We start from the raw sequence: 24,860 nt of genomic DNA, 5'->3' as shown, positions 1-24,860 counted from the left end.
ACTTTTCTTCAGCTAGGTGTGGCCAGTTCTGAGTAAACTGATGCAGGGAGGTGTCTCTAAGAATGGTTGTTCCTCCCATATAAATATGCAAACACTTACTGAGAGATTGCTCTTTTGTACTTTCCCCTTCCCTCTTCTTTTAGACTGGAACACAAGACACAATGCTTGGAGCTGCTGAGCAGCTGCATAGATACCCATGAGGATGAAAGCCTCAGGATGACAGAGTAGGAGCTGCACCAGGTCTGGATGGGGCCTTCAGACTCTTGTTCCAGGAGAAAAACAAACCCTCATTTATGAATCCAGCTTTAGTCACTTTTTCTATTTCCATTCCTAGCTGATATAATTTCTCTCTATAATCCTGAGACCTTCAAGGGAAAAGACTGTTTCTTATTTTTATTTATACTCTCAGTGCCTGGCAGAATGCCTGGTACTAGTACATGTTCCAAGTTTTTGACTTGAACTGAATGTTGTTACTGTCCTCAGAATGTTCCAACGACTCCTCATCACACTGAGAAATCCATTCAGAGTTCTCGTCTTGGCCCTCAGGCTCCTACTGAGACCCCTCTTCACCCATGCAGCTTTCTTTCCCCCACATGCAACTCTAGAACATCAAGTGAGTTCTCTTTTGTGGACAGACCCTGTATCTCCCCTGTGTTCAGGCTGTTGCTCCCCTCCCCCAGTGGGAAAAGTTGCCTCTGTACCTCCAGGCAGGGCTTCCTTCCCTCTTTGGTTACTGAAATCCTCCTTGGCTTGAACTCTGCCTTGGCCTAAACTCTGCCTTGGCCTGGAGGTATCTGCTTGTTCGACCACTTCCCCACTAGAATGTGAATCCCAAAGACAGGGCCTGGCCACAGTCTGCTCTTTGCATTTCCCACTGCTTAGCACCACACAGGTGCTGCTGCAGAGGAGGCATTCATGTTTGCTGTGTTCAGTGGAACTAGGCCAGGGTTAGAGTGGCAGGTTAGAAGAAGCAATGACCAGAGATGGTTCAAAATCCACATCGCTAGGCAATTGTTTCTGGGCCTCAACGCTCATCTACAAAATGGGGACAGTAATCCATGGTCCAAAACCCTAGTATGGTATAGATATTTAGTAAATGTTAAGTAGTAGGCAGGATCAAGAACCAAAGGATTAGCCAGGCACCAGTGGCTCATGCCTATAATCCTAGCTACTTGGGAGGCAGAGATCAGGAGGATCATGTTCTAAGCCAGCCTGAGCAAACAGTTTTCGAGACCCTTTCTCAAAACAAAACAAACAAATAACAAAAAACCCAACACAAAAACAGGGCTGGCAGAGTGGCTCAAGTAGTAGAGTGCCTGCCTAGCAAGTGTGAAGCCCTGAGTTTAAACCAGAACTGCCAAAAGAAAAGAAAAGAAAGAACCAAAGGCTTTGCCCCACTTTTCTTCTCCAATTTCATCTGATCTGGTCTGTTGATCATAAAGAGGAAAATTCCAAAAATTACAGCCTTGCATGAGACAAAGAGGAGGTCCCAACCATATAAGATGAACCCTCTGTGTCCACAGACTGTCTCTAGGTGAGGCAGCATGGATGGTGTTGCTGCTCTGTGCTCCTGCTGTGAGCGGCCAGGCCTCGATGGAGCTTTCCAAACATGTGACCCATTCTTGGTCCTCAGGATGAAGCACCCGCCAAAGGCTATGGAGGCTCCCTGGGTTCAAGCGAAGGGTCTACTCTTGTCAGTCACATGAGGAAGGGCTGACTTTCCAGCCTGGTCCACATGCAGGTGGGCTGACCAGGTTTTTGCAGCCACCCACTATCCCTCTTGGAGTCTCTTGGAAGATACTATCCTTGCCCAGCTTGTTGGAATGAGTCTGGCCACAGGTCCCTTTGGTCACTCCCAATGCTTTGTTGGGGTGGAGGCAGGGTAGAGAAAGGTCCCCGGAGGACTTCTCCTGTCTGTGTTCCCAGGAACAGTCTTATAGGCTGGCCCATCAGCTGCCTGATCTCCCTCCTCTCAACTCAAACACTTTCTCCCACCCACAGCACAGCACTCCCATTCATGACTCTTAGTGGATGACCTATAGGCTGCTGTGCTCAGGGGATGCCCTACCAGGGTAAGATGATCTACCCAGGTCCTGGGATCAACCACCGTTCTAAATGCTTTATATACATTGACCCACTGAACAGTCACAGTGACCTTACGGTAGGCACTATTAATTGCCATTCCACAGATAGGATGACTGAGAGACAGCATAAAAGAGTTTCCCACATTACATCATAGCTATAAATGCACAGGTAGCCTGGTACCTGAGTCCTGCTACTAGCTATGGCTAAATGATGAATGAACAATGAAGCTCACGGGATATAAAGAAACCAGCTGAATAATCAAACCAAATGGCCCAACTGCACCATGTAGCTGATGCAGGGAAAGCAAGTGGGATTGTACAACAAAACCTAGATAATGTACTCGGAGAGATGTGGATGGTGATGTATTGATGAAAACAAAAGGAGGCTGTGGAGAGCAGCCTCCAGATAAAAAGTACCATTTCCTTGAAGCATAAGCATAAACAAAAACAAAAACAAAAATAAAAACACAGTTTCCAGAATGAAGAGGGAACACATACCAGGATAATTGCTGTTGAAAATAGAAGTAAGGAAAACACAAGACTAGCGGCAGAAAAGAAACAGGAGAGGGAACTTTCAATCACTAGGAGAAAAATAAAGCCAATTAAATCAGCCAACAGCAGGAGAGTCAAAAATAAAAGAAAGTGGTAAAGAAGAATATCTTTTTATTGAAGGAAAACATACTATATTGGATGTGAGAGGTATATAGTCTCTTTTCCTATTCCTAAACATTCAAAGAAGATTAATAAAACAGATAAATCTGAAAATGTTAATAAGGCACAATACAGAAAAATAAAAAGGTCATGCAAATATATACCCATTTAGCATCTTGGGGCTGGGAATGATAGTAGGTCTGTAATCCCAGCTACTCAGGAGATGGAAGTAGGAAGATCAGAGTTTGAGGTTGGCCCAAGTAAAAGCACAAGACTATCTGAAAAACAAGCTGAAAGTGAAAGGCCTCAAATGGTAGAGTGATTGCTTAGCAAGCATAGGGCCCTAAATCAATCCCCAGTACTGAAAAAAAAGAAAAGAAAAGAAAAATCCTAGATGTTCAGGGTTCAAAAGAGATCAAAACTGAAATGATGAATTATTTAGAAATGAGCCCAGATGAATACTGTATATGAAAAAGACAAACTACCCCCCCCCCCAAAAAAAAATGTGCAAAGAACCTGGAAGCAGCAAGTACTGTTAAATGTCTTCTCACCCATCACGTTGGTAAAGGTTAAAAAGATGGACAAGGTGTAAAGAGACTGTGTGGGAAGCCGGCCTTCCCAGAGACTCCTGTGGAAGTGTCAATTGCTGCAATATCTTGGAGGGAAATTTCAAATCATGTATCAAAATTTGCCTTCCAAGAATATATCCTAAGGAAATAATTGGATAGCTGAAGACCCACGTATAAGGATGTTCATTGAGGTAGAAATCTAAAACACTCACTTTGTCAATAGGGCAGGTGTTCAATAAATTACAGCTATGCACACGATGTAATTGTCGGTAGCCATCCAACAGGATGAGGCAGATCTATATATACTGACACAGTAAGATGATAGTTTGTGATTAAGTGGTAAAACAAAAAACAAATCAGAGTCAGGCATCGAAATGGCCCTGGTTTAGAAGTTGTGTTTCCTGAATTTGCTTTCTGTATCTACTAGCACAAATAATGTCTACAAGAACAAATAGAAGAAGTAGGTATCAATGGTTATTTTACATGGGGTGTATGCAGGGGTACAGGGTAAGATGGTGGGACTTAGGACTTATGCTTTATGACCTTCTATCATGTTGCATTCTGAATTTTTTAAAATGAGCATTTATTTTTTATATAGGAAAGTTCTATAAATATATTCCCAATTAAAAAAAAACTAAATAAGGACTCAAACACAAGAAGGTCTTTTCCTATCTGTGTAATTATTAGTTCCTCTTGCTGCTGGTTATTCAAGTGAGGTAAGGTGGAGAGGGGAGAGGAAGAAGAGAGTGAGAGAGAAGGGAAGAGGGAGGAAGAGAGAACAAAGAAGGGAGGAAGAGGGCGTTGGAGGGGCAAAGGAGACAGAAAGAGGGAGGAAAGGAAATGGAGGAGAGGGAGGGAGGATAAAAGGGAAGGAGGGAGAGAATGAGAGAAAAGGAAAGGAAGGAATCGAGATGAGGGGAAGGGAAGGAGGGGTAGAAAGGAGGAGGCACATGTGTGTGCACACAGTGCACAGGTGAGCACGTGCAAACTGCAAACACTGGTGGGATGGCACTCTGGGTGAGGACTAAATGAGGAAGGGAAAGTGTCTTGTGTTCCATCTCTGCTCCCCACTGCTCTCAATGTAGCCAGAAGGTCCTCTGGGGTGGCTGTTGCTGCAGCTTCAAGAAGCCTTCCCAAGGGAGAACTGAAACTGTAGTCACATTCAGTCTCCCACCTTGGGTCCTCAAACACATGCACACCCATGGCTCTACTTTTTTCTCTGGAGAGGGGGTATTTTCTGTGTTTGCTTTGATCTGAGTCTCCTGCCTCTCTTCCACCTTCCAGCTGGCCTTTCTCATCAGCGAAGACATCCTCACTTCTGCTTGGACTGGACGTCTGTCCCCTCACTGATTTCTCCTATTATTCTGTGTCAGCTGGCCCTTGATCTGCTAGGCTCTATTAAGCCCAGGTCTGAAGCCTTAATTCCCAGGAGGTCTGCCTCTTAGGAATGCTAATGTGGCCCTGCCCTTGTTGGAAAATGCTGGCTAAAGTATTTAGGAACCACATATCATGACGCCTACAACATATTCATGAGTGTGTCAGTCAAAAAGGGAAAATGAAAGGACTGAGCAAGAAGGAAAAAGAGAGAAGGCACATATGGCCAGGTAGTAGCATGGTGTCCAGGTGATAGGTGTGCAGTGCTTGGCTACTCTTGTTCCCCCTTCTCTATATATTTGCCATTTTGTTTGTTGCATAGTTTAAAAATGGGGAAAACAAGATTGAGATCAGTTGGCGTGGTGGCTTAAGTGTTCTCCGAATTAGTTACTTCTTTCCCATCTCCACTGCCACTGCCTGGGTCAGGCCTCCTCATTACATCCACATCCTGGAGTTAGCCTCCTGCCTGGGCTGCCGGGCCCAGGCTGGCCGATTACGCCCATTCTCCACAGAGCTGCCAGGAGATGAGGAGCTACATCTGCTCCATTTCCCATGTCTCCCATCAACCCACTGAATTGCAGGTGATGACCCAGCCTTGGGACCCATTCCCAGCTCCTTGGGACTGCCTATACTGCCTCACCTCCTCTGCTGGGAAGTCCTTTCCCTACCCTAACCCTCCTCCTGGACTACGTGGCAACCTCCTCCTCGTCCCTCAGGACTTGGCTCTACTGATACCCTTTCCAGTATGACTTCTGGTCTCTCCTGATCTACCTTCTAACTCCCCTTCTTCCTTAAGCTGTTGCCTTGCTTTGCTCATACATGTAGGGCTCCCTTCATGACCAATGAGCAGGGCTCTTTCGTTTATGTAATGCCAAGTGGTAAACCAACAGAGAGCTGTCACATGAGGGAAAGAATGAAGGGATGAAAGATGAAAGAAAGTGGGAAATCCTCCTGATTTGCATATGCATACCCTAAAGTAAACAGCCATTATGTTTATTTAGTATTTACTGAGGGACTCCCATAGTTACACTATCACAGAACTACCTTTGCACCTGAGTCCTGCTTCATTCATTCAGGCACTTGACGCTTTTTGAGCCAGGGGCACTGCTGGGAGCCCAGAGATTTACAAAGATGAATCAGGCAGAGATCACAGCTGGAGGTTGGGGAGGGCATGGCACGAGCATTGAATAAAGGAGAAATGTGGTTGGGTGAGCCATGAGAGAAATATAAATCACAAAATGAGAAAATAAGAGTTCAAAGACGGAGGAATGACTGCTAGGAGGAAATGTGGAAAGATTTCATGGAGAAGCTGGTATTTGCCCTTGATTTTGAGGGATGAGGAATTTTAGACATGAGCTTTTTGAGGGGAGAGGTCATTCCAGGTGCAGGGCAGAGGGAAAGCAAAGGCACAGAGCTAGGCTATGAGCATACTGACAGGGGTCAGCAGTACACAGCGTTACCAGAAGACACTGAAGGGAGATGGTAGAAAATAAGGTTGGGGAGGTAGAGGCCACATTGGCCCTGAAAGCCAGGGTTGCATGCTGCACTGTCACTCTGGGAGATGCATGGGATTCTTCAGAGGTGAGTGGATCAGGTGTGCCTCCAGAAGACCATGCCAGTAACGTAAAGGACAAGAGTATATGTTTAACTTGTCCCCAAGTAGTGCAAAGACTCAATGAGTGCTACGGACCACATTTTGTAGCTCAAACACTTGAACACACTATTTCTTTTGTTCTAATTGAACTGTGTCTAAGGACACATGTACACCAGTGAACATAGCAATGTTCATTCAACTAGTTCTCCTTCACTGATAACTCTCAAGGTCAGGCATCTTCTCCTAGCCATAATTCTGCTTTTTTTTCTTGGTTCCCCCGTTTTCTCAAATCCTCAACATTTCATTCCTGGATCACTGCAGACTCCTGATGGTTGTCTTCCCATGAGCTATCAGCACTGGAAACAACCTTGGTGGATCAACCTTGCTTAAGAGTGGCAGGAGGGACAAGGCATTATGAGCTGGGGGCTTGGCAGTGATGTTGGTGATGGTTCCCCTTGACAAATGGAAATGGTTATTTTGTGGGCCCTGCCACTTACCCGATGGTACAGCCAGCGTCTGCCTCGATGATCCAGATGCAATTGAGATTGTGTTCATAGGGAGCTGGGTACCCTGGCGATAGCACCTGTCCCGACACCTCTCCTCTCACCATCCCTCCGCACTCAGCTGAAAGAAATCCCCAAAGAGTGAGCTTGGTGGGGTGGCCTAGTGGCTGCAGTCATGTCACAGCAAATCTGTGCCCATGGGTCCCAGTCCCTCTCATTCATTCCAGGTGGGTGAACACAGCATGTAAAAAGGTCCCTGGATGAGACATATATTCAGAACTTGAACCAAACTCTCCCTACTTACAATAAAAAGACACATAATCCAATTAAAAATGGGCAAGGGATTTAAAGAGACACTTCTTTTAAGAAGATCTATGAATAGCCAATATGCATCTCATTCCTCATTAGGGAAATGCAAATCAAAATCACAATGACATCCCACTTCTCATCCACTAGGATGGCTATCATGGGAAAGCAAGTGTATAAAATAAAAGAGATAGTGTGGGGGAGGATGTGGGGAAACTAGATCTTTGTGTGATTGGTAGGAATGTAAAACGACACAGTTGCTTGAGAAAACAACTTGGTAGTTTCTCAAAATGTTAAGTGTAAGTTACTATATGATCCAGAATTGAGAGCAATTCTGCTCTCAAGCGTATACCCAAGAGAAATGAATATATACGTTCTCCCAAAAACTTGAACACCAATGTTCATAGCAGCATTATTCATGATAGCCAACAAGCAGAAATAACCTTAATGTTCATTAATTGAAGAATGGGCATATAAAATATGGTATATCTATACCACAGAGTATTAGCCATTAACAGGAATAAAGTTCAGATACATGCCATGATGTAGATGAACTTTGAAGAAGAGTTTATGCTAAGTGAAAGAAGCAAGGCACAAAAGGCCACATATTGTGTGATTCCATTTATATGAAATGTATGCTTCCTCTGCTGTAGAGAAGAATGGTAGCGTTTACGCCCATGAGTGAATGATCACTTTATACATGTGAGGAAGACGGTCATCTTTCCAGTTTGGAAGGATGCAGAGGGCTGAAACTGGAGGCAGGGAGACCAGTGGAGAGAGATCCTTCCTCAGCCCTCTTGGACTGGTTACTTGCACCATAAACTGGTGGGTCCCTAGATTTCTCCTCCTTCCTCTTCCACATCTCATCTGCTTCTGAGACCTGGTCCCTGGGTATCCATGAAACTTTTCACATTGGACTCTACTTTGTCCCCATTTCTGGGGTCTTGCCTCAGGCCCTTAACCATCTCTCAGTTGGCGTAGTTGCCTACCCTCAGAGGGATCTTCACAGAATACAAATGTGCCACTGCTTGTTTTAAACCCTCCTTCCTGGCACAAAGTCTAACTCTTTCAGAGGGGCTCCCTTCAGCCTCCTTGAAACCACCAACGTGGAACCCTTTGGTCCAGCCAAGTCATGCCTCTACTTGGACTGACAACCTGACAAACATCCTCCCTAGAATACCTTTTGTGATACCCTTCCCTCTCTAGGTAGAGTAACACTCTCTTCCTTAGTGTCTCCATTATAATGTGAATGGATTTTCATCACAACAATTATAACATGTAATTAAAATAATATCCATCAGCTAAGCTCCTTGGCTGCAGGGACCTTGTCTTACCTATATTGCATGTCAAGTGCCTCACATAGTGTTGGGCACATCACACAGTCCTAATAAACGGTTATAGAATGAATGGGTGGATAGTGAAATGAGTGAAAGAAGATACTGCCTCCCAGGAAAATTCCTATACGTGCCTGAATCAAGGAGGCATGAGTGAAAATGAAGAGGAAGAGATTTATGGCTAAGCCATTTAGGAAAGGGAATCGGTCATGAAGCAAGATGCTAGAAGCAATAGGAGAAGATGGAGTCAAAGTAACAGATGGGACACTGACCTTCACATGTTGCCATGGAAGACCCACCAAGTGACCTCAAGGCTTCACACAGGACTGCTGAGGAAGGGATGGGGAAGGGACCCCTTACTAGTAAGTGTGCTCAGGGGACCAAGCCCTTTGCTCAAGCCCTGCTGTGGACTGTCCTTCCGTGGTGCTGTTGAGATTGAAAAGCACCAGGACGAGTGGGTCCAAGGCAGCAAGTGGTTGAAAGCATAAACTACAATTGGGAGGAAATCTGGCCGATCCCACAAATGGAGGCTGGAGCTGGGATGGTGGCAGGGCATCATCCACATTCTTGACCAGAGCATCTTTCCTTTTTCATGCTTTGCTTCTCAGAAAGTAGATGTTTGGAGGCAGCAGATCCAGGAGCACTTCCCAGGGATACAACTACTGCTTCTTTACCCCCGGGGTCACTTTACCTGAGGACTGGCAGGTGGCAGGAGAGGCTGAGTGAGCCATCCTGCAGCAGCCCCACCAGCAGTTACATTATAAGATCCCACTTTTCCCAGTCTGTTCCTTCCTTCCCATTTCAGAGCATGGGCTGCTGTGTTTAGGGTGTGGAGTCTACTTTCCAAGAAGGCAGCAGTCACTTCTGTAGATCACACTGACATCTTTCCCAACATGACATGTGTGAAAATATACACACATAACCCCAAACACAAAGCCTCACTCCCCTAGAAACAGTGGACCCTGGGGGAGCCTCGGTGAGGAAGGCCTCAAGACCAAAAGCATAAATACCCTTGCTGGCCCTGCTTGAGTGGGTCCTCTAAGTCCAGTCCAACTGGCATGTGTGATAGTCAGGGGAATCAATCTTACAGTGAATTCTTTCTGCAAAGCAAACAGTGATCTTAGAATGTGAATCATCATCCCTCCTTCACATTTTGCTTGCTCTTCTTGCTTGCCAAGCATTATACTGTCACCTGCATATGCATGTGTCTCCCTGGCTGGCCTGGGAGCTCTCTTCTCTGAATTCCTAGTGTCTAATGTAGGGCTTAGCACATGAGTGAAAGGAACAAGGGAAGGGACATATCTATAGACTGGGTCAGCCTCAAGTACAAAGGAAGAAGACCTTATAAGCTATGTACAGGCCACTATCCAGGTCTATCTAGTTTCAGGCTTAAAATTCTTGCCCTTGACCCTTTGTTGTGTGACATGTTGAAGATCCTGTTAAAATGAAATCATGCAAGGGAACAGGACCAATGGTGGCCATTAATACTTCCCACCCCACTGGTTCATTCTGCTGGCCCTGCATAGAGCCACCTCCCCATCTCATCCCTCTTGTGTATGAATTCTTACCCATCCTTCCAAAGCTTAGGCAAAATGTCACTTCCTATGTAAAACATTGTTGTACCCCAATATTTGCACATAACTCTTTTGACAATGCTTATTTTGTATGATAATGATATCTTGACCCATTTATTTTCCTTGCTAGAGTATGGGTTCTCTAAGGGCAGGGAACAGTCCTCATTTTTTCCTTTTCTATTTTTCTGCCTCCACATACCTACATATGCACCTGCTCATTTCTGACATGTGGGGTTTTGCAGGCACTTAAATGTTTTCCCATTGGCTTTGGGAAAATGTTTTGTTCTTAAAAGATCAGCCAATGCTGCTGCACACTGGGGCAGTGGAACATGGGGAGGTTGTGGAGAGTTGGAAAGCTGGTGGTTGGGAAACAGACATGGCACATCACAGAATTCAGATCAGCAGGGAGGTGAAAAGGCCGGACAAGCAGAATGATCGATTTGGTCTGTTTTGTACTTCTGCCTCAGACCACTGTCTCTTGTCTTCTGATTGATGTGTAAGGCCTTCAGAGAGCCTCCGCTGACACTGTGAAGGACCATAAGCCTAAGTAGGTGAAGTTCGTTATTATATTCTTCTTTAAGAGTGAGATTGATGTTGATTCATTAGCTCACTCTTTCTTTCAACATTCTCCCAGAAAAGGGAGCATGGGCCCATTTTACCTACAGAGAAACTGAGCCCCAGAGTTGAGTTGGAGATTCATTTCAGTCTTGGAATCTAGGTGAATGTCTCACCTCTTCCTTTCTAATAGACTCCTCTACCACTTTTGCATCACCTGTGTGACAACTCTGAGGGCACAACTTGGCTCTGGTGCTACTTGGTAAATGTGTGACAATGGCAAGTCACTGACTGACTGCTGCCACACTGGTGTAATGAGGTACGAAAGTGAGGAAATGGAGAAGGAAGGTGCATTGAGCCATAACACCCATTAACAGAAGGATTCAGTCCAAGTAGACATTCCCAGGCCCTGGACACCCTTAATGAGACCAGGGATGGAGCTCAGGTTAGGGGAAACCTGAGGGTTCCCCTAAAGAACAAGAGGTGTCCTACCAACACAGGTGGGCAGTGGCCGATCCCAGGTCCTGCGCTCTCCACTCAGACACAGCAGCTCCTCACTGCCCCGCAGGCTATAGCCAGGGTCACAGCTGAAGGACACAGAGCTCCCTGCAAAATGACCTCCATCATGAACCTTGTAGCCAAACTGTGGGGTTCCTGGGTCCTCACATTTGATGAGCTCAAAACCTGGACAAGAGAGAAAAGGTAGAGTGAACAGAAACCACAGGGGCAGAAGTCAAGCTCTCTCTCCTCCCTCCTAGCCCACGTCCTCAAATGTCCCGGCCACCACCCCAGGTAAGATGGACTCAGGTCCCTCCCTATTTCTGTGCTTGGTGGAAGGCTTATGAGGGAGCACTCCTTCCTCTTTTGCTTTATGCGAATGATTTTAGTTTCTAACAGTTTTCAGACCCATGAGTTGAATTTTCTATTTCTTTTGTTGGCCCCATAGCATTTTGTTAGCTGGAGCTGTTCCTTGCATTTTGCTCACTGAGATGCTGTCATAGGATGGGGTAATATGGAAAGTCACCGTAAATGTCCATTTAAAAACTCCATTATGCCCTGCTTAAACATACTGTGTTGAAAAGGCTGGAGGAGGAAGCAGAGTTACATAGAGCTCCCACTCTATGTGGTTTCACATATGGTGACTCTCATTTGTTATTCACAGGGGTCTTCAACAGACAGCACTGGCTTGGGAAGGTTAAGAAAATTGTTTCAAACTCGCACAATTTTCGGTAATAGAACTGCAATTCAAATGTGGCTCAATTTAATCCTCTTGCATTGTGCTACCTCTAGAACAGGCAAAGAGTCCTCTCCCAGACCGCCCAGCACCCTGGGTAGACTCATTGGGCTTTGCTACTCCCATCAGATACATTGCAACATAATTCACATACCCTATTTCACAAAGTAGAGTACAATTCAATGTTTCTTATCTATTCACAGAGCTGGGCAATTATTGTCACAATCAAATATTTTGTAACCTTAAAAAGAAGCTCCAAGTGTATTTTTCCCTCATGCCTTCAGTCAATTTATCTTTTGTCTCTATGGATTCTTCCTGCTCTGGGAAGTTCCTAAAAATAGAGTCATACAATATCTGGCCTTTGTGTCTGGCTGCTTTCACTCAGTACAATGTTTTCAAGCATGTATAACTACTTCATTTTTAAGGTCAGCTAATATTTCATTGTATGGATATACCACATTTTGTTCGTCCATTCATCAGTTGATCCAAACACCTGTTGGGTTTTAAAGCAGTCTATAAAAGCACATTCTTTGTGTGTCATGGGAAAGCGCAAACTCAAAGAAATGAATAAAACAGGGAAGTCTCATATCATTGACCATTCAGATGCAACCAGAACTTACTAGAAAACTGCAGTTCAAAGCCCTTGCTGGTGTTTTCGGCATCAGTGATGAAGTCGAGCCACAGGCTGCTGGATGTGCTGTTCAAAGTCACCCCCAACATCTCAGAGTGACTGAAGATCCCCAGCAAACGAGCAGAGTTGTTGCTGCCGTCATAGACCTGGACACAGGAGACCCCAATCCATTGTCATCAAACAACACCTCACCCACAGATCACATTCCCAGTGTTTAGCACCAGTAACAGCTGTGAAAGGGGCAGTTGGTCATCAGATGCAAGGGAGATGGCAGAGCAAAGTCAGTGGCTGAGCAGTTGTCTCCTCTCCCCTGGCTGTCAGTTTTGTGCCCAGCTTGTCTCCAGTGTGAATCTAGGTTTTGCATCTGGTTGCTATGCTAACCTTTTCAATGGAGATCTGTTTCTGTTCCCCCGACTCCCAAATGGTACCAGCTCACTCTTCAGCAGCCTGGGGAGGCCTGGTTGGGGCTGCCTCATTCCCCAAGCCATCTGTTTCTGCAGACTGGCTGAAAGCACTCAACATTTCTGCATAGCTAAACACTCAATCCTGTCCTTCCAGTGCAGGAGATGGCCATCTTCCCAACTGACCTCCACCCAACTGTGGCAGTAGCCTGTCTTGACTCCTCTGTTTGACATGATTGCTGGGATCCAGGCAGGATGGAGTTAAAATGACCAGTGTGACATGATGACTTTCCCTTCCCCCTGGAATGAGGGCTCCAGCAGCGGGGCCCTGCTGGGCTTGCCAAGGGTGGAATTGTGGAGGCATTTAGCCTCCCCGATTCCCATCTGTCCCCTGAACTTCTGAGCACCAGCGAAGACAGACAACAATCATCAGAATAATGAACTGCTCCCTGGGTTTTGAGGTCGCTGCTCCTTTCTAGATAATTGTACAAATAACAACAGAAGTTGTGATTGAGAGAAAGACACCCTGGTGCTTTGGTAAATATCAAAGATGGGATTTATGGGTGGGTGATGAATATTTGTGCGTGGTACACAATGTGGTGCCAGCTGCCAGCAAATTGGAACAATATTTCCATCCTACTATTTATGAAGCGAAGCTTTGTGAGAGAAGCCATCTTTCAAGCTAACAGTGCTGTATATTTCAGAGATTTGTTTAGGTTCCTCAGAGCCTCCAGTCTGTTTCCAAATCCTATGTGCAATTGGTTTACGTTACTGACAGATGGAGAAAATCCTGGGGTTCCATCCTGAGATGACACCAGTTCAAAGAGTTTGCCCACTGTTGTTTTCAAATTGCTATAAAAATATTTTTTACCCATGAAGACATCTATTGGAATTAATGAATCAAGGCATTAATCATCACAATCAGAAAGACCAGTCGTCATGTGTTTCTCAGTGGAAGAGAGACCACCACGCATGACCAAACAAGTCAAGCCTGATTCTGATCAGATCAAGTCCCTGGATCTGATTTTCATCTAACAGTAAGCACCACAGGCAGAAGAACATATGAACTGATACCCTGGATAGGTAGTCAACAAAGTCCAGCGTGTGGAAAATTCACAAATGGACAGATTTCCTCAACAAATAAATTACATGGGGGGAGGGGAAGGGAAGAGATGGAGGGAGAACCCTACCAGTTAACAAGTACGTGAGAAAAAAAAGTCCAATATGTGGACTTTATTTGGAAACTAACTCAAGTATACTGTAAATTTAAAAAAAATATTATGACATGTAGGAAAGGAAAATTTGAACACTCACTGGATATATGATAGCATTAAGAAATTGTTGTTAGTTAATAAAAATATAATGGGTACAGGACTTTCTCCTTAATTTCAAAGCATAATTTGTTCTCATTCATTAAGAACAAAAATGTTACTTGCATCATCACAATAAAATATTCATTGCAGAAAAACTTATAAAACAGAAAAGTACCTTTCAGTACTCATTGCTTTTGGTGACAATCTTTCTAGGTTTTATTCTATGCATTTCCTTCCTTATATAGACTTATTTCTCTCTATACATTTTTACAAAAAATAAAATCAAACTATAGATATACATAACAACTTGCTCTTTCACTTACTATATATTTTTGAGACATTACTTTTTTTCCATAGCAGCATTTAAATAGTTGTAGGGATCTCCATCATAAAATTAGCCCAATCCACAACATAATTACTTACACATCAGTATCCAGAATATGTACCCTGGCTCATAAGAAGCACTCAGTAAATGTATGACAAAATAACAAAACCATTTTTTTCCCTGTAGCAATTTTGTTCCTAAATCCAACTTGAATTCATTTGGGCCTGTGATATAAGATTCTACCTCCCCTCCCCCACCCCACTGATTAGTCATTCAACCAAACCCTGTTTGTAAATATCCCACCCAACACCAAGTTTAAATCCATCTTTATTACATGTATCATTCATGTATAGTTGTATAAACTTGGTTTTGTTTGTAAACTTTCCATTCAATTTGTCTATTCTTGTGTCTGACCCATACTGTTTCAGTTACTGTAGCTTTATGACTCATTTAAGTATGTTGTAGGGAAAGTCCTCTTTTGTCTTCTTTTAACTTCAAAATATTCTCCATATTTACTCTTCTAGATAAACTCAAGCATCTTCTCAAACTAAAAAATAAAGCAAAAACCCCCAAAAGAAAAACTTTAGTATCATTCTGAGTTACATTAAATGTACGGATTGATTTGAGAAAAATATGCACCTGTGTGATAGTAAAACCTCCGATCCATATTCATGATGTTTGGTTCCATTTAATCAAGTTGTCATTTATGTCTCTCAGTAAAATTCTCTACTTCTTCCTGGGTATCTTCATGTCTGTGATTGCTATTGGAGTTCGGGCCTTAATGTACATTTATTTCCTAACAGGCGATTGCTTGATGGTCTTGTTTGTCAGTATATGGTGGTGATGGGTATGTCTCTTTGGGAAACCCAAGAGTCTGTGCATGCCCATTACATCTGACAAGACAGGTCAGCAGAGTAGCTGGTTTCAAAATAAATATGCTAAATGGAGAACCTCCCCCACACAGTGACAAGCAAGGTAAGAATCAGTTCTGTGAACATTCCTGCATGTCCTCTTGCATGCAAGGGTTTGAGTTTCTCTAGAATGAAGAAACTGGCTGCAGCTGCAACTTGGTTAGATATTGTCAGATTGTTCTTCAAAGAGAGATATTAATGGACTCCCCCACTAGCAATGTGTGACAGTTTTCATTTCTTTATATCTCACCAATACTTGGTATTTTCTGGCATGATTTTTTTTCCCAGTTTGATGAATGTGAAATGGTATTTCATTTTAATTTGATCCCTTGATTACCACTGAGGCTGAACAGTGGTAATTGTATATTTATCAGCAATTCTCCTGTCCTCTTTTGTGAATTGCTGGCTTATATCCTCTGTTCATCTGTGAGCATGACATTTCCCTGCATTTATTTTAGCAGCAGCATCTTTAAAATAAAGTTGAATAATTTTCTCAGTAAAGATTATCCACACGTTGGGGTACATAGTCCTGGATGGTTTAGTTTTCATTTCTATTATGAATGAGATTTTTCCTGATTACATGTTTTAATTGGTTATAGGAAACACCAGCTGCTTTGCCGAATTGTCTTACTGGTTCTGATAGCTTATTAGTTGAATTGTTTGTACTTCCTAAATAAATGAGGCAATTTTCTATACTCCTTTCTAATTTTTATGGCTCCTGTTTTCATTTTTGGGTATAATTGTAATGGCTTAGATTCTTGGCACAATGCTGAGTCCCACCGGTGATGGCAGAACCCGTGGTCTGATTTCTCAGCTAACTGGAAATCTGCAGGAAATTTTGCCATTCAGGCAAGTTTGGTGTAGATGTTTGGCAGAAACTTTCTACCACATTGAGAAGTTTCTACTCATTGTTTTTGAGGTCTTTTTAGAAGTCATGACAGGGTATTGAAGTTCATCGCTTGAGGCTTTGAAATGTATTAGCAGGATCATGTGTTTTTCTCTTCTAATCCTTTCATAGGGTGTTAGATCGAGTCACATGAAACTGCTAATATTTGAAGAGTTTTGACCTACACAGTGGTAACCTCATATGGTTTGTCCACAAAATAACACTGTGAGCTTTTCTGTTGTTGACACAGCCTCACATTCCTGGAATCAGGCCTTGTTTTAACAAATAGCTACATTCAATCTGATATGATAGCCAGGATGTTTAGATTGAGAATTGTAAATACGACTGGCTTAACAGTTACTGGCTTCTGCCGGCTTTTTTATTTTAAATTTTTAAAGTATAAATTGACAAACTACATTTGCATATATTTATGGGGTATGAAGTGATTCTATGATTTATAAATACAAGGTGAAAAAATTAAATCAAGCTAATTAACATATTCATAACCCAAAATATCTATGTTTTTTGTGGTGTGATTTTGAACTATGCAGTCCATTATTCCTTTCTGTATTCACCATATTGTGCAGTCTTCCTCCTGCTGACTGGGGCTTGGTACCACTGACCATCATCTCCTCATCCTCTCCTCTCCCCTGGCCTTTGGTAAACGTCATTCCACGCTTTGATATCTGTGCTCTACTTGCCTGATTTAAAAACATGAGTTGGGAGACAGATCATTATTTTTCTCTTTTCTGGAATACTTTGATTATTGCAGGGATTAACTGTGCCTTGAAGTTTTGTTAAACTTTACTTGTAAAATGGCCTAAGCCTGAGGCTTTTGAGAGAGGATATAGGGGAATTCCAATTTTTTAAAAATGGTTTCTAGTTTATTCACACTTTCAATTTTTTATATTAGCACTCTTTATAAAAATTTCTATTTCATTTGAGCTTTCAGATTGCTTGACTTCTTGTTCTTAAACATTTTTTTTTCATAATCTCTACTATAACTATGATTATGTTCCATTTTTCATTTCTAACATGACATATTTATTACTTCTTTATTCTTTGATCAGTTCTAACAAGCTTATGTATTTTATTAGCCATTTTAAAAAAAAACCAGTTGGCTTTGTTGATAATTGCTATTGCTTCTTAGTCTTCTTTCTCCCAGAGTCATTTCTGCCTTCAATTTAAAAGTATCTTTCTCCTACTTTCAAGCTCCCAAATCCTTATTTATTTATAAGTTGAGTAATATGTCAGAGACTAACAGAGGTATATTAAAATCTTCCATGATGACTGTAAATTTATTAAAATTTTTTTACATATCTAGAAGTTTTTATTTAATTTATTCATGCCATGTTATTTGGCACATAAAGCTTTATTGAGGATTGATTGTGCATTTTATTAATATAAAAGAACTCTCTTTTTCATTTCCTTATGAGATGTGGAGAAGTTCCCAAATGCATCTTATAATGAACTGATTTCACTTTTCTGTGGTTTACCACCTTCTGTTCATTGCTTCCATCCCATTTTTTAATTGGGTGATCATGTTTTTCATCTCCATCCAATCTTTCCTCATCTCAGATTGCTCTGTTTTCATTATTGCCTATTTTTGTTCCATAAATATAATATTCTCTCAAATCCTGTTAAGAATACAAATTAGGAGCTTTTAAAGCATGTTTCTGTTCTTCGTTGTGTACAGAGGGGCAATTAGCTCTGATTCCTCAGATAGGTCCTCTTCTTCTGATCCACTGAATATTTACACATATCCAGGTAACTTCCTTGTTGACACATAATTACAGATGGAGAATGAAAATGGAGAAATCAAACACCCCCTAGTCTCTAAGGGGAGCAGAAGAGAGGAGCTACAGTAAGCAGGAGTATTGGAGCATTTCCAAATTGTGTGTGGGGGGGGGCAGGGGTAGAATCATGGTAGCCTCTTCTGTAGTGAGCCTGAGCACTCTTGGTAGGCATCAGCCATGGCATTACCTTGCTTACCCTGGTGTGTCAAAGAGGACAAATGAAGGTCAGGAGGTCATGGCTGTGTGTGGTCTCTCAGACCTAGTACACGTTCTGAGGAGCTAGAAGGACTGAGACCTTGCCCCCACCAATGGTCCATGCTTTGTCCTCAGCCCTATGCTCTGCCACTTGAGCTGGGTGGTCTTATGTGGTGTTTTTCCTTAGGGTTTCTGGTACCTAATTCACAGACGGTATTTTACTTCACTCACGTGAATTGTGGTTTGATTAGGCCCATCCTCAATCTGGATTATTTCTTGGGTATTTCATTTGGCAGAAATTCCTTTAAGTTGTATGTGAAAGGCACCCTTGCCTAATTTTCAGGGCTGAGGCCCTATTCCTCTGTCTTTACATCCCTTAAGTCATTCTAAAGGGAACCTGTTGGGGATGCAGTTGTACACATGTGATTCGCTTGCCATCTTGAGCTGGATTGGATACTACTGAATTCTTAAAAGGTCCTTAAGACCTTTCTGTCTCTCTCATGTCAGGGTAGTAGCAAGATAACCCTGGAAGGAACTAAAGTAAAAAGAGTCAATGGTGAGAGGAGACAAGCAAGAGTGTATGTGTGGTGATGTTTGGAAAATTTTCAGTTATTGGGGTAGGGAACAGATCAGAGGTCATGCATACAAGAAAGCAGACCTTTTCTGGGTCAGAAATGCATGATCATAGACAGTTTGAAGGGTTAGCCAAATGCATAAAATATTTTATCTTAGAAGGCAGTAAAATGTGGAGGAGGTGACAGATTTCCATGGTTAGGAACTCGGGTATCTTTGGAGGAACAAGTAAGTCCTTGAATTAGGAATTCACCAGCATCCTGCCCAATGGATCAACTGCACCAGGGAAAGGGCCACAGGTTCTTAGAGGAAACTCTCATGTTCTGGGCGTTTCCCACACATATCTGAATAGAGGTAGACCAGATGACAGATTTGAGCAGTAGGGCTGCTGCTACTGACTGAGGGTGCAGGGCAGTTCTAAATCCCATTTGGGAAACTACAACTGTGAGTTTCTTTTAGTTCTAAACAGATCCAATACTGATTTGTGTTCCAGGTTCTCTCTCAGGAGAGTAGGGTCATGGGAAAAGAGCTAGAACAGGAAGGGGACACACAATGCCATCCTGATCTCCCTGTGCACCCTGCCCTCTCTTCCCCAGAACCTTGTTCTAGAAGTTACAGTTTCAGTCAGGTCAGAAGCCATAGCTTGACCTTCCAAGGAGGACTAAAGGGGCCTAGACACAGAAGGGCAATGTGTCTTTATCTAGACCCCCATATTGGAGGCTGGGTGGCAAGGCCAGCTGTGCAGGTGGCTGCAGAGACAAAGTTTGAGATCCGTTAAAGTCTTCCCTTGGAAATAGGAATTTCCTCCCTTTCCTTCTCCCACTCCCCCCGCCAACCCTGCAAGATTACCCGGAGTCCTGTATCCTGTGTGAGCCTCCCTGACCTCTGCTCTAGGTTTTTGTTGCTGGTCCCTCTCTTCTTACCTGTCTTGTGGAGTCTCTCTTCCACCAGCTTCTCACCTGATCAAAACCTTGACAGTGAAGCTGAGTGCACATCTGAGACTAGTTTTAGGTCTGACCTAGACCACCCTTGTGAGGAAGTTTGGACACTGGCTGTGCTCCATGCGACCTTCAGCAGTTATCTCTGCTGTTCCTATCAGCCCAGGCACAGAGCCACTGTTTATACTTCCTTTGACACCTGGAAGTTGTAATCCAGGCCTCACAGCTGCCCTTTTCTGCTAACAGCCTTCATCCAACAAGCCCTCTGCAATCACTCAGCTCAAACCCTTCCTTTTACACCATGACAAAGAAGAAGTCCCTCTGCTCTGTTATCTGGCTGTATCCTCTGAAGTTCTGCTGTTGATCGCAAGTGAATACAGAGAAGTGAGGGTCAAGGGCAACACCTGTAGGCATGGTCCTTGGAAGGGCATAAAACCTTCTTGATGGGAGACACATTGAAGAAGCCAGTAACAGGTCCTCAGTGCCCCCTGGAATTGTTCTATTCTATTTCATGCACACCCAGCCTCATTTCATGAGCATATCCTCTATGTAAGAGTGCAAAATACCTTACGCGCACACACACACACACACACACACACACACACATACACACACACAGCAGAGAACATGTGCCCCAGGCATGGGCTGAGTGTATCATCTATATGTAGAAATGATAGTCATTTAATGGTTTTTCTTGGGATTTTCCAGAGTAGTGGACTTTGGTTGTCTCAATTTGTTCTAATGCAAGAACTCTTTTGGCTACAGAGAATAAAACTATGTTAGAATAAACCAGAAAAGTTCTTTGGATGAAAATACTTAACTTAGGTGAAATTTTCCTTATAATCTATCTTATAAAGGCATTCTTTATAGTCTCTGAAATCAACTCTTGATTACACATACATGCGTCCCCACATATGATTGGAGACAGCCATTTAATCAAACAACACAAAGAAACATGAGACATGTATAAACTCAGGATCTTAACGAGATCCTCCCTATAACCTCCCTGCTATTCAAGTGCTGTCACGTCTTTCCTTCATACAGACCTTGAACTCACTTTCTTTCGCCCTGCTGCCACTCACAGGCTGTCATCATGGCACAGTGACATTACTGCATCCTCAAAGCATGCACAAGTGCACTTACAAGAATCACGCTGGCACAGTATGCACAGACATGGGCACTCCTCCCCCTGACTAGATATACACACATCTTCACACAGGTGGAAATATGCATATAAAAGTATGTTCACACGAAATGGAAATATAATGGAGAGGGTCAACTTGTTCAAGATACACTGCATGCATGTATGGAATTATCACAAGGAAATCCCCTCATATTATTAATATATGATAATTCAAAATTAAAATTAAAAAAGTATCTGCATCTACAAACACATAGCTGCACAACATCCATCCTCCCCATCCTATGAGGTCTCATGAGCCAGGATGAAGGTCATGATTCACAATGGGAAACTTGATCTATAGGCTGCTCCAACTTCACTCATCACTACTTTTTATTATGCAGTCAATACACACAACGTATGTGACAGCCCATAAGCAAACTCTAACACCATATTCTTATTCCCAACTGCTTTTGGTCCTCTTTTTCTCACAGTGAGGACACCATCTTGGGACTCAGAAGGGAAGAGGAAAGTTTGGATCATCCCCACAGGGATAGACGACAGAGTAAGCACACGTTTGCACACTGCGACAGGCAGTGCAATCCATCAATTTTACCTTAAGGACATCTCCTTCAGAGAGTTCGAATGCCCTTGCTTTGAGCTGGATCCCCTTCCCCGGCTGGGTCTGGATAGAGTAGATACATTCGTGATTGTTATTGTAGTTCACAGGGAAGTTGGGGGACAGCAGAGTGCCCTGGGTGCCAGTGACGGAGTTGCCACACTCAGCTGCAAAGAGAGTCACAATAGCCACCGATTAACTCACATCAGATTAACTCACATTTCTGTTGCATCCAGAAAACATCTTATAGCTCTGGAGAACTTCACAGGGGTGACAAGTTTGTTTGCCTGCTTACTTATCTGTCTGTCTGTCTCCAGGATAGATCAATATCTGGCCTATCAATATCTGCCTACCTATAGTTCTGCCTGATTGCATCATCTCCCTCACTCTGTTTGTCTGTCTCTCTTCTGCAGAAATAGAAACTAACCATCAGACACACTTGCCTTTCTCTATGTTGTCAGGCAGTTGTTCATTCCCCATATCCGTTCGTATGGTACCATAGCAACAAAAATGGCCGAAGAGGACGTCAGAGGAGGTGGCAGGCAAGCAACGAAGGAAAAAGCCTTTTAGTATCTGGGGACAGAAACTAGGAGGGGACATAACTGAATAATAATCACTAACCCTTCATACAAAACACCATGATGGAGTCTTTGCAAAGATCACTTCAGCCAGTGGTCACAGCCACCAACCCCAGGAGGCAGACACAATTATCATCCCTAAGTTTAAATAGAAGGAACCCTACTTAGTCATTTTTACCAAGTCTCTCAATTCCTAAAGAGGAGGGGCTGACAACTTCCCCTCCTTGGGCCTGGAGGTCAAGGCCCCGAGGCTCTCAGAAAGTTTTAATACATTTCCCATCAAACCCTGCTTCATTCACCAGCTAATGAAATCGCACCCTCTCTGGAAATCTGTTTCTATCCTCCAGAGTTACTCATGCTTTCCCCATTGTTCCCATACTGTTATTTATAGCAGGTATCACATTACTTAATTTATTTGTTAGTATCTCATCTCCTCTGGTGCACTGGGATCCTTTGAGGTTTGTCACATCTCTGTCTCCCCAGTACCCACACAGTACCTGGTTGAAACAGGGTTAGTGGCAGGGCATGCCTGGGGACTCTGAAATGGGCTCTCCAGGACCTTTAATTATGAAGCCTCCTCTGTGCCTCCCCTGGAGCAGGGTACCTGCCATACATTCCTTTTGACTGCCTGTTACTTGCTTGTGTCCCCCACCCAAACTGTGAGCCACTTGAGGGCTCAGGCCATGCTTAATGAATCTGTGAATTTCCATGGCTTAGCCAAGATCATCTGTAAAATAAATATTTGCCAAATCAATGAATGAATGAATGTGGCAAATGCTGACCTCAGAAGATGTACAGTCCTAAAAATAATTATATTCCAGAAGGATGTAAACACAGTCCAGATGGCAGGCTTAGTCCTTGTCTGGACATATGGGTTGTTTGGAGTGTGTCTGAAATGTCTGTGGTGGATGGTGGCAGGTTGGCTTTCTCCAAACTGCCTCTTTGTGTTCTTATTCTAGGCACAGTCCTGGCCTGTATGGACTGGCCTGACGTTCCCTAAAAGGTCACTGCTTTCAACACTAGTTTCCCTAAGCTGGGAGTGTGCCATGTGGAAACCTTCAGAGTTGAATCTCCCCCAGGCCTTGTATGTTCTTGTCCCCAAAGTTGAAGATGGTGACCTCACATGTGCCACTATCGAGTCCCTACTTCTCAGTGGGTTTTGTTGCAATTTCCTAAGACTTCATGTACACACATATTTGCTTATCTCAAGAGAGAGAAGAAGATTCAAGTGCTTTAAAGTCAGCAAAGCTGACTTTGCAAAGCAACCAAATATCCAATGGATGTGCCAAGTTGGGGCCAAAAACTGAAGGGACAGTGGTGGAAGGCACCCTGGGGATAGGGCTACTGCTGATTTCAGCAGCTGTTTCTACATTGTGTACATCTCCTGGGTGCCCTCAGATGAGGGTGAGGGCTTGTGGGGTTTGCTGAGGGCTGTGTGCAGTTAAAACACTCAGCCATGCCACATCAGCAGCTCTGAAGTGTCTCCCCACTGTCTCTGGGTCACACACCCGCCCCCTCAATCTAGGCAGAGGCATGAAATGCAGTGTGATGAGAACAGAACTTAGAAGCAGACAGACAAGAAGTTATATCAACTCTCTGAGTCTCTTTATCGGCCACCATCTGGACAGTAAGAGGCTATTGATAATGAATGCATGAGATTTTACGTGTGAAATATAGGGGGAGTGCTAACACATAGTAGGCCCTCAAGCAGCGTTATTCCTCCTCTCTCTCCCACCTATCCCAGATAAATCTATGCAGCTTACCTGCTTCCACGGAGAGCCCTAAGTGCCCATGCTCTGGGACTGGCAGAAGGCCCAGGATGCTTATGGGTAGCTTGTCTCTGCTCAAGGGTAGCTCAAGGGAGGGCTCACAATGTCCTCCCTGTCCTGGTGCCTCTTGCCCTCTGCTTTGTTCTTGACAGGTGGCTTCCTTCGAACATGGATTCTGGCATAAATTTGGATGGCCTTCCCAGCCGTGGATTCCTGCATAGTAGTTTTGTGGGCCATCTCTGTCCCAGTATGACCCTCCCATCTTTTCCACATGCCCCACACCTTTCTCAGGAAGGGCCCGGGGCTCAGAGCTTCAAATATGGCCAGTCTCCAGCCAATGACCAGGTCCTGACTCCCTGCCAGAGCCTTGGTACCAGGGAGGGGACAGAAGAGTGGAGGGCTGTGCCACTTGCTTCTGGGAGAGGTTCCAAAGTAACAGGGAGGTAAACAGATGCACTAAGAAACCAAACACAGGCATAAATGGAAACAAATAAATGTTCCTGAGAAACAAGGCGTCATATGCACAGGGAAGGGCTGCCGCTGATTCAGACATCTGTGACTTCCGGCGCCCCTGTCAGAAGAGGGCTCGTTAAGGGCAGGGGCTGTATTGTATCCGTCAGTCTGGGGCTCCTGAGGTGGAGGGTTAGGTCTTCTTCATGACACTGGGGCTCTCAAGGGCAGGACCAGGGCTCTTTCTGCAGACTGGGGTCCCCTGGGGTCAGGGCTGTCTCTTCCACATCAAAGGCAGGGGCCCCTGAGGTCAGGGGCTATGTCGGTCCTACTCTCCCCCAATCACACCATCAATTAGAGCCCAGGGCTGTTTGTCCTCTCCACCAGGGAATGTTCCTGGAACCACTGTGAGGCTAAATCATCCAATTTACACCTACAGTGCAGGCAGTAGCCGGGAGCACCCCCTGGGTGGGCATTCCCGTGATACCTCCAGCTTGAGCCTGTGCAGAAGGGCTGGTGGTAATTAGAGGTGATTATAATTGCTGTGCGTTATTAATAACATGTGAAACAGAAGACA

General features: G+C 43.8%; 1 protein-coding gene across 4 annotated transcripts in view; it reads right to left on the bottom strand.

Annotated features, from left to right (window-relative positions):
• The window catches only part of Csmd2 (CUB and Sushi multiple domains 2), a 546,763-nt gene that overhangs the window by 143,897 nt on the left and 378,006 nt on the right, over positions 1-24,860 (bottom strand). For all 4 annotated transcript variants that reach the window (XM_074080637.1, XM_074080638.1, XM_074080635.1 and 1 more), the window contains 4 exons: positions 21,484-21,653; positions 12,399-12,555; positions 11,037-11,228; positions 6,770-6,896 (listed from right to left, as the gene is read on the bottom strand). In XM_074080637.1, coding sequence (XP_073936738.1) covers positions 6,770-6,896; positions 11,037-11,228; positions 12,399-12,555; positions 21,484-21,653 — 646 coding nt within the window. The remainder of the gene's footprint in view (positions 1-6,769; positions 6,897-11,036; positions 11,229-12,398; positions 12,556-21,483; positions 21,654-24,860) is intronic.

Source organism: Castor canadensis, chromosome 7 (genome assembly GCF_047511655.1).
Source record: "Castor canadensis chromosome 7, mCasCan1.hap1v2, whole genome shotgun sequence".
Taxonomy (NCBI): domain Eukaryota; kingdom Metazoa; phylum Chordata; class Mammalia; order Rodentia; family Castoridae; genus Castor; species Castor canadensis.
The sequence above is the reverse complement of the archived record's forward strand: the minus strand, read 5'-3'. Positions and strand labels throughout refer to the sequence as shown.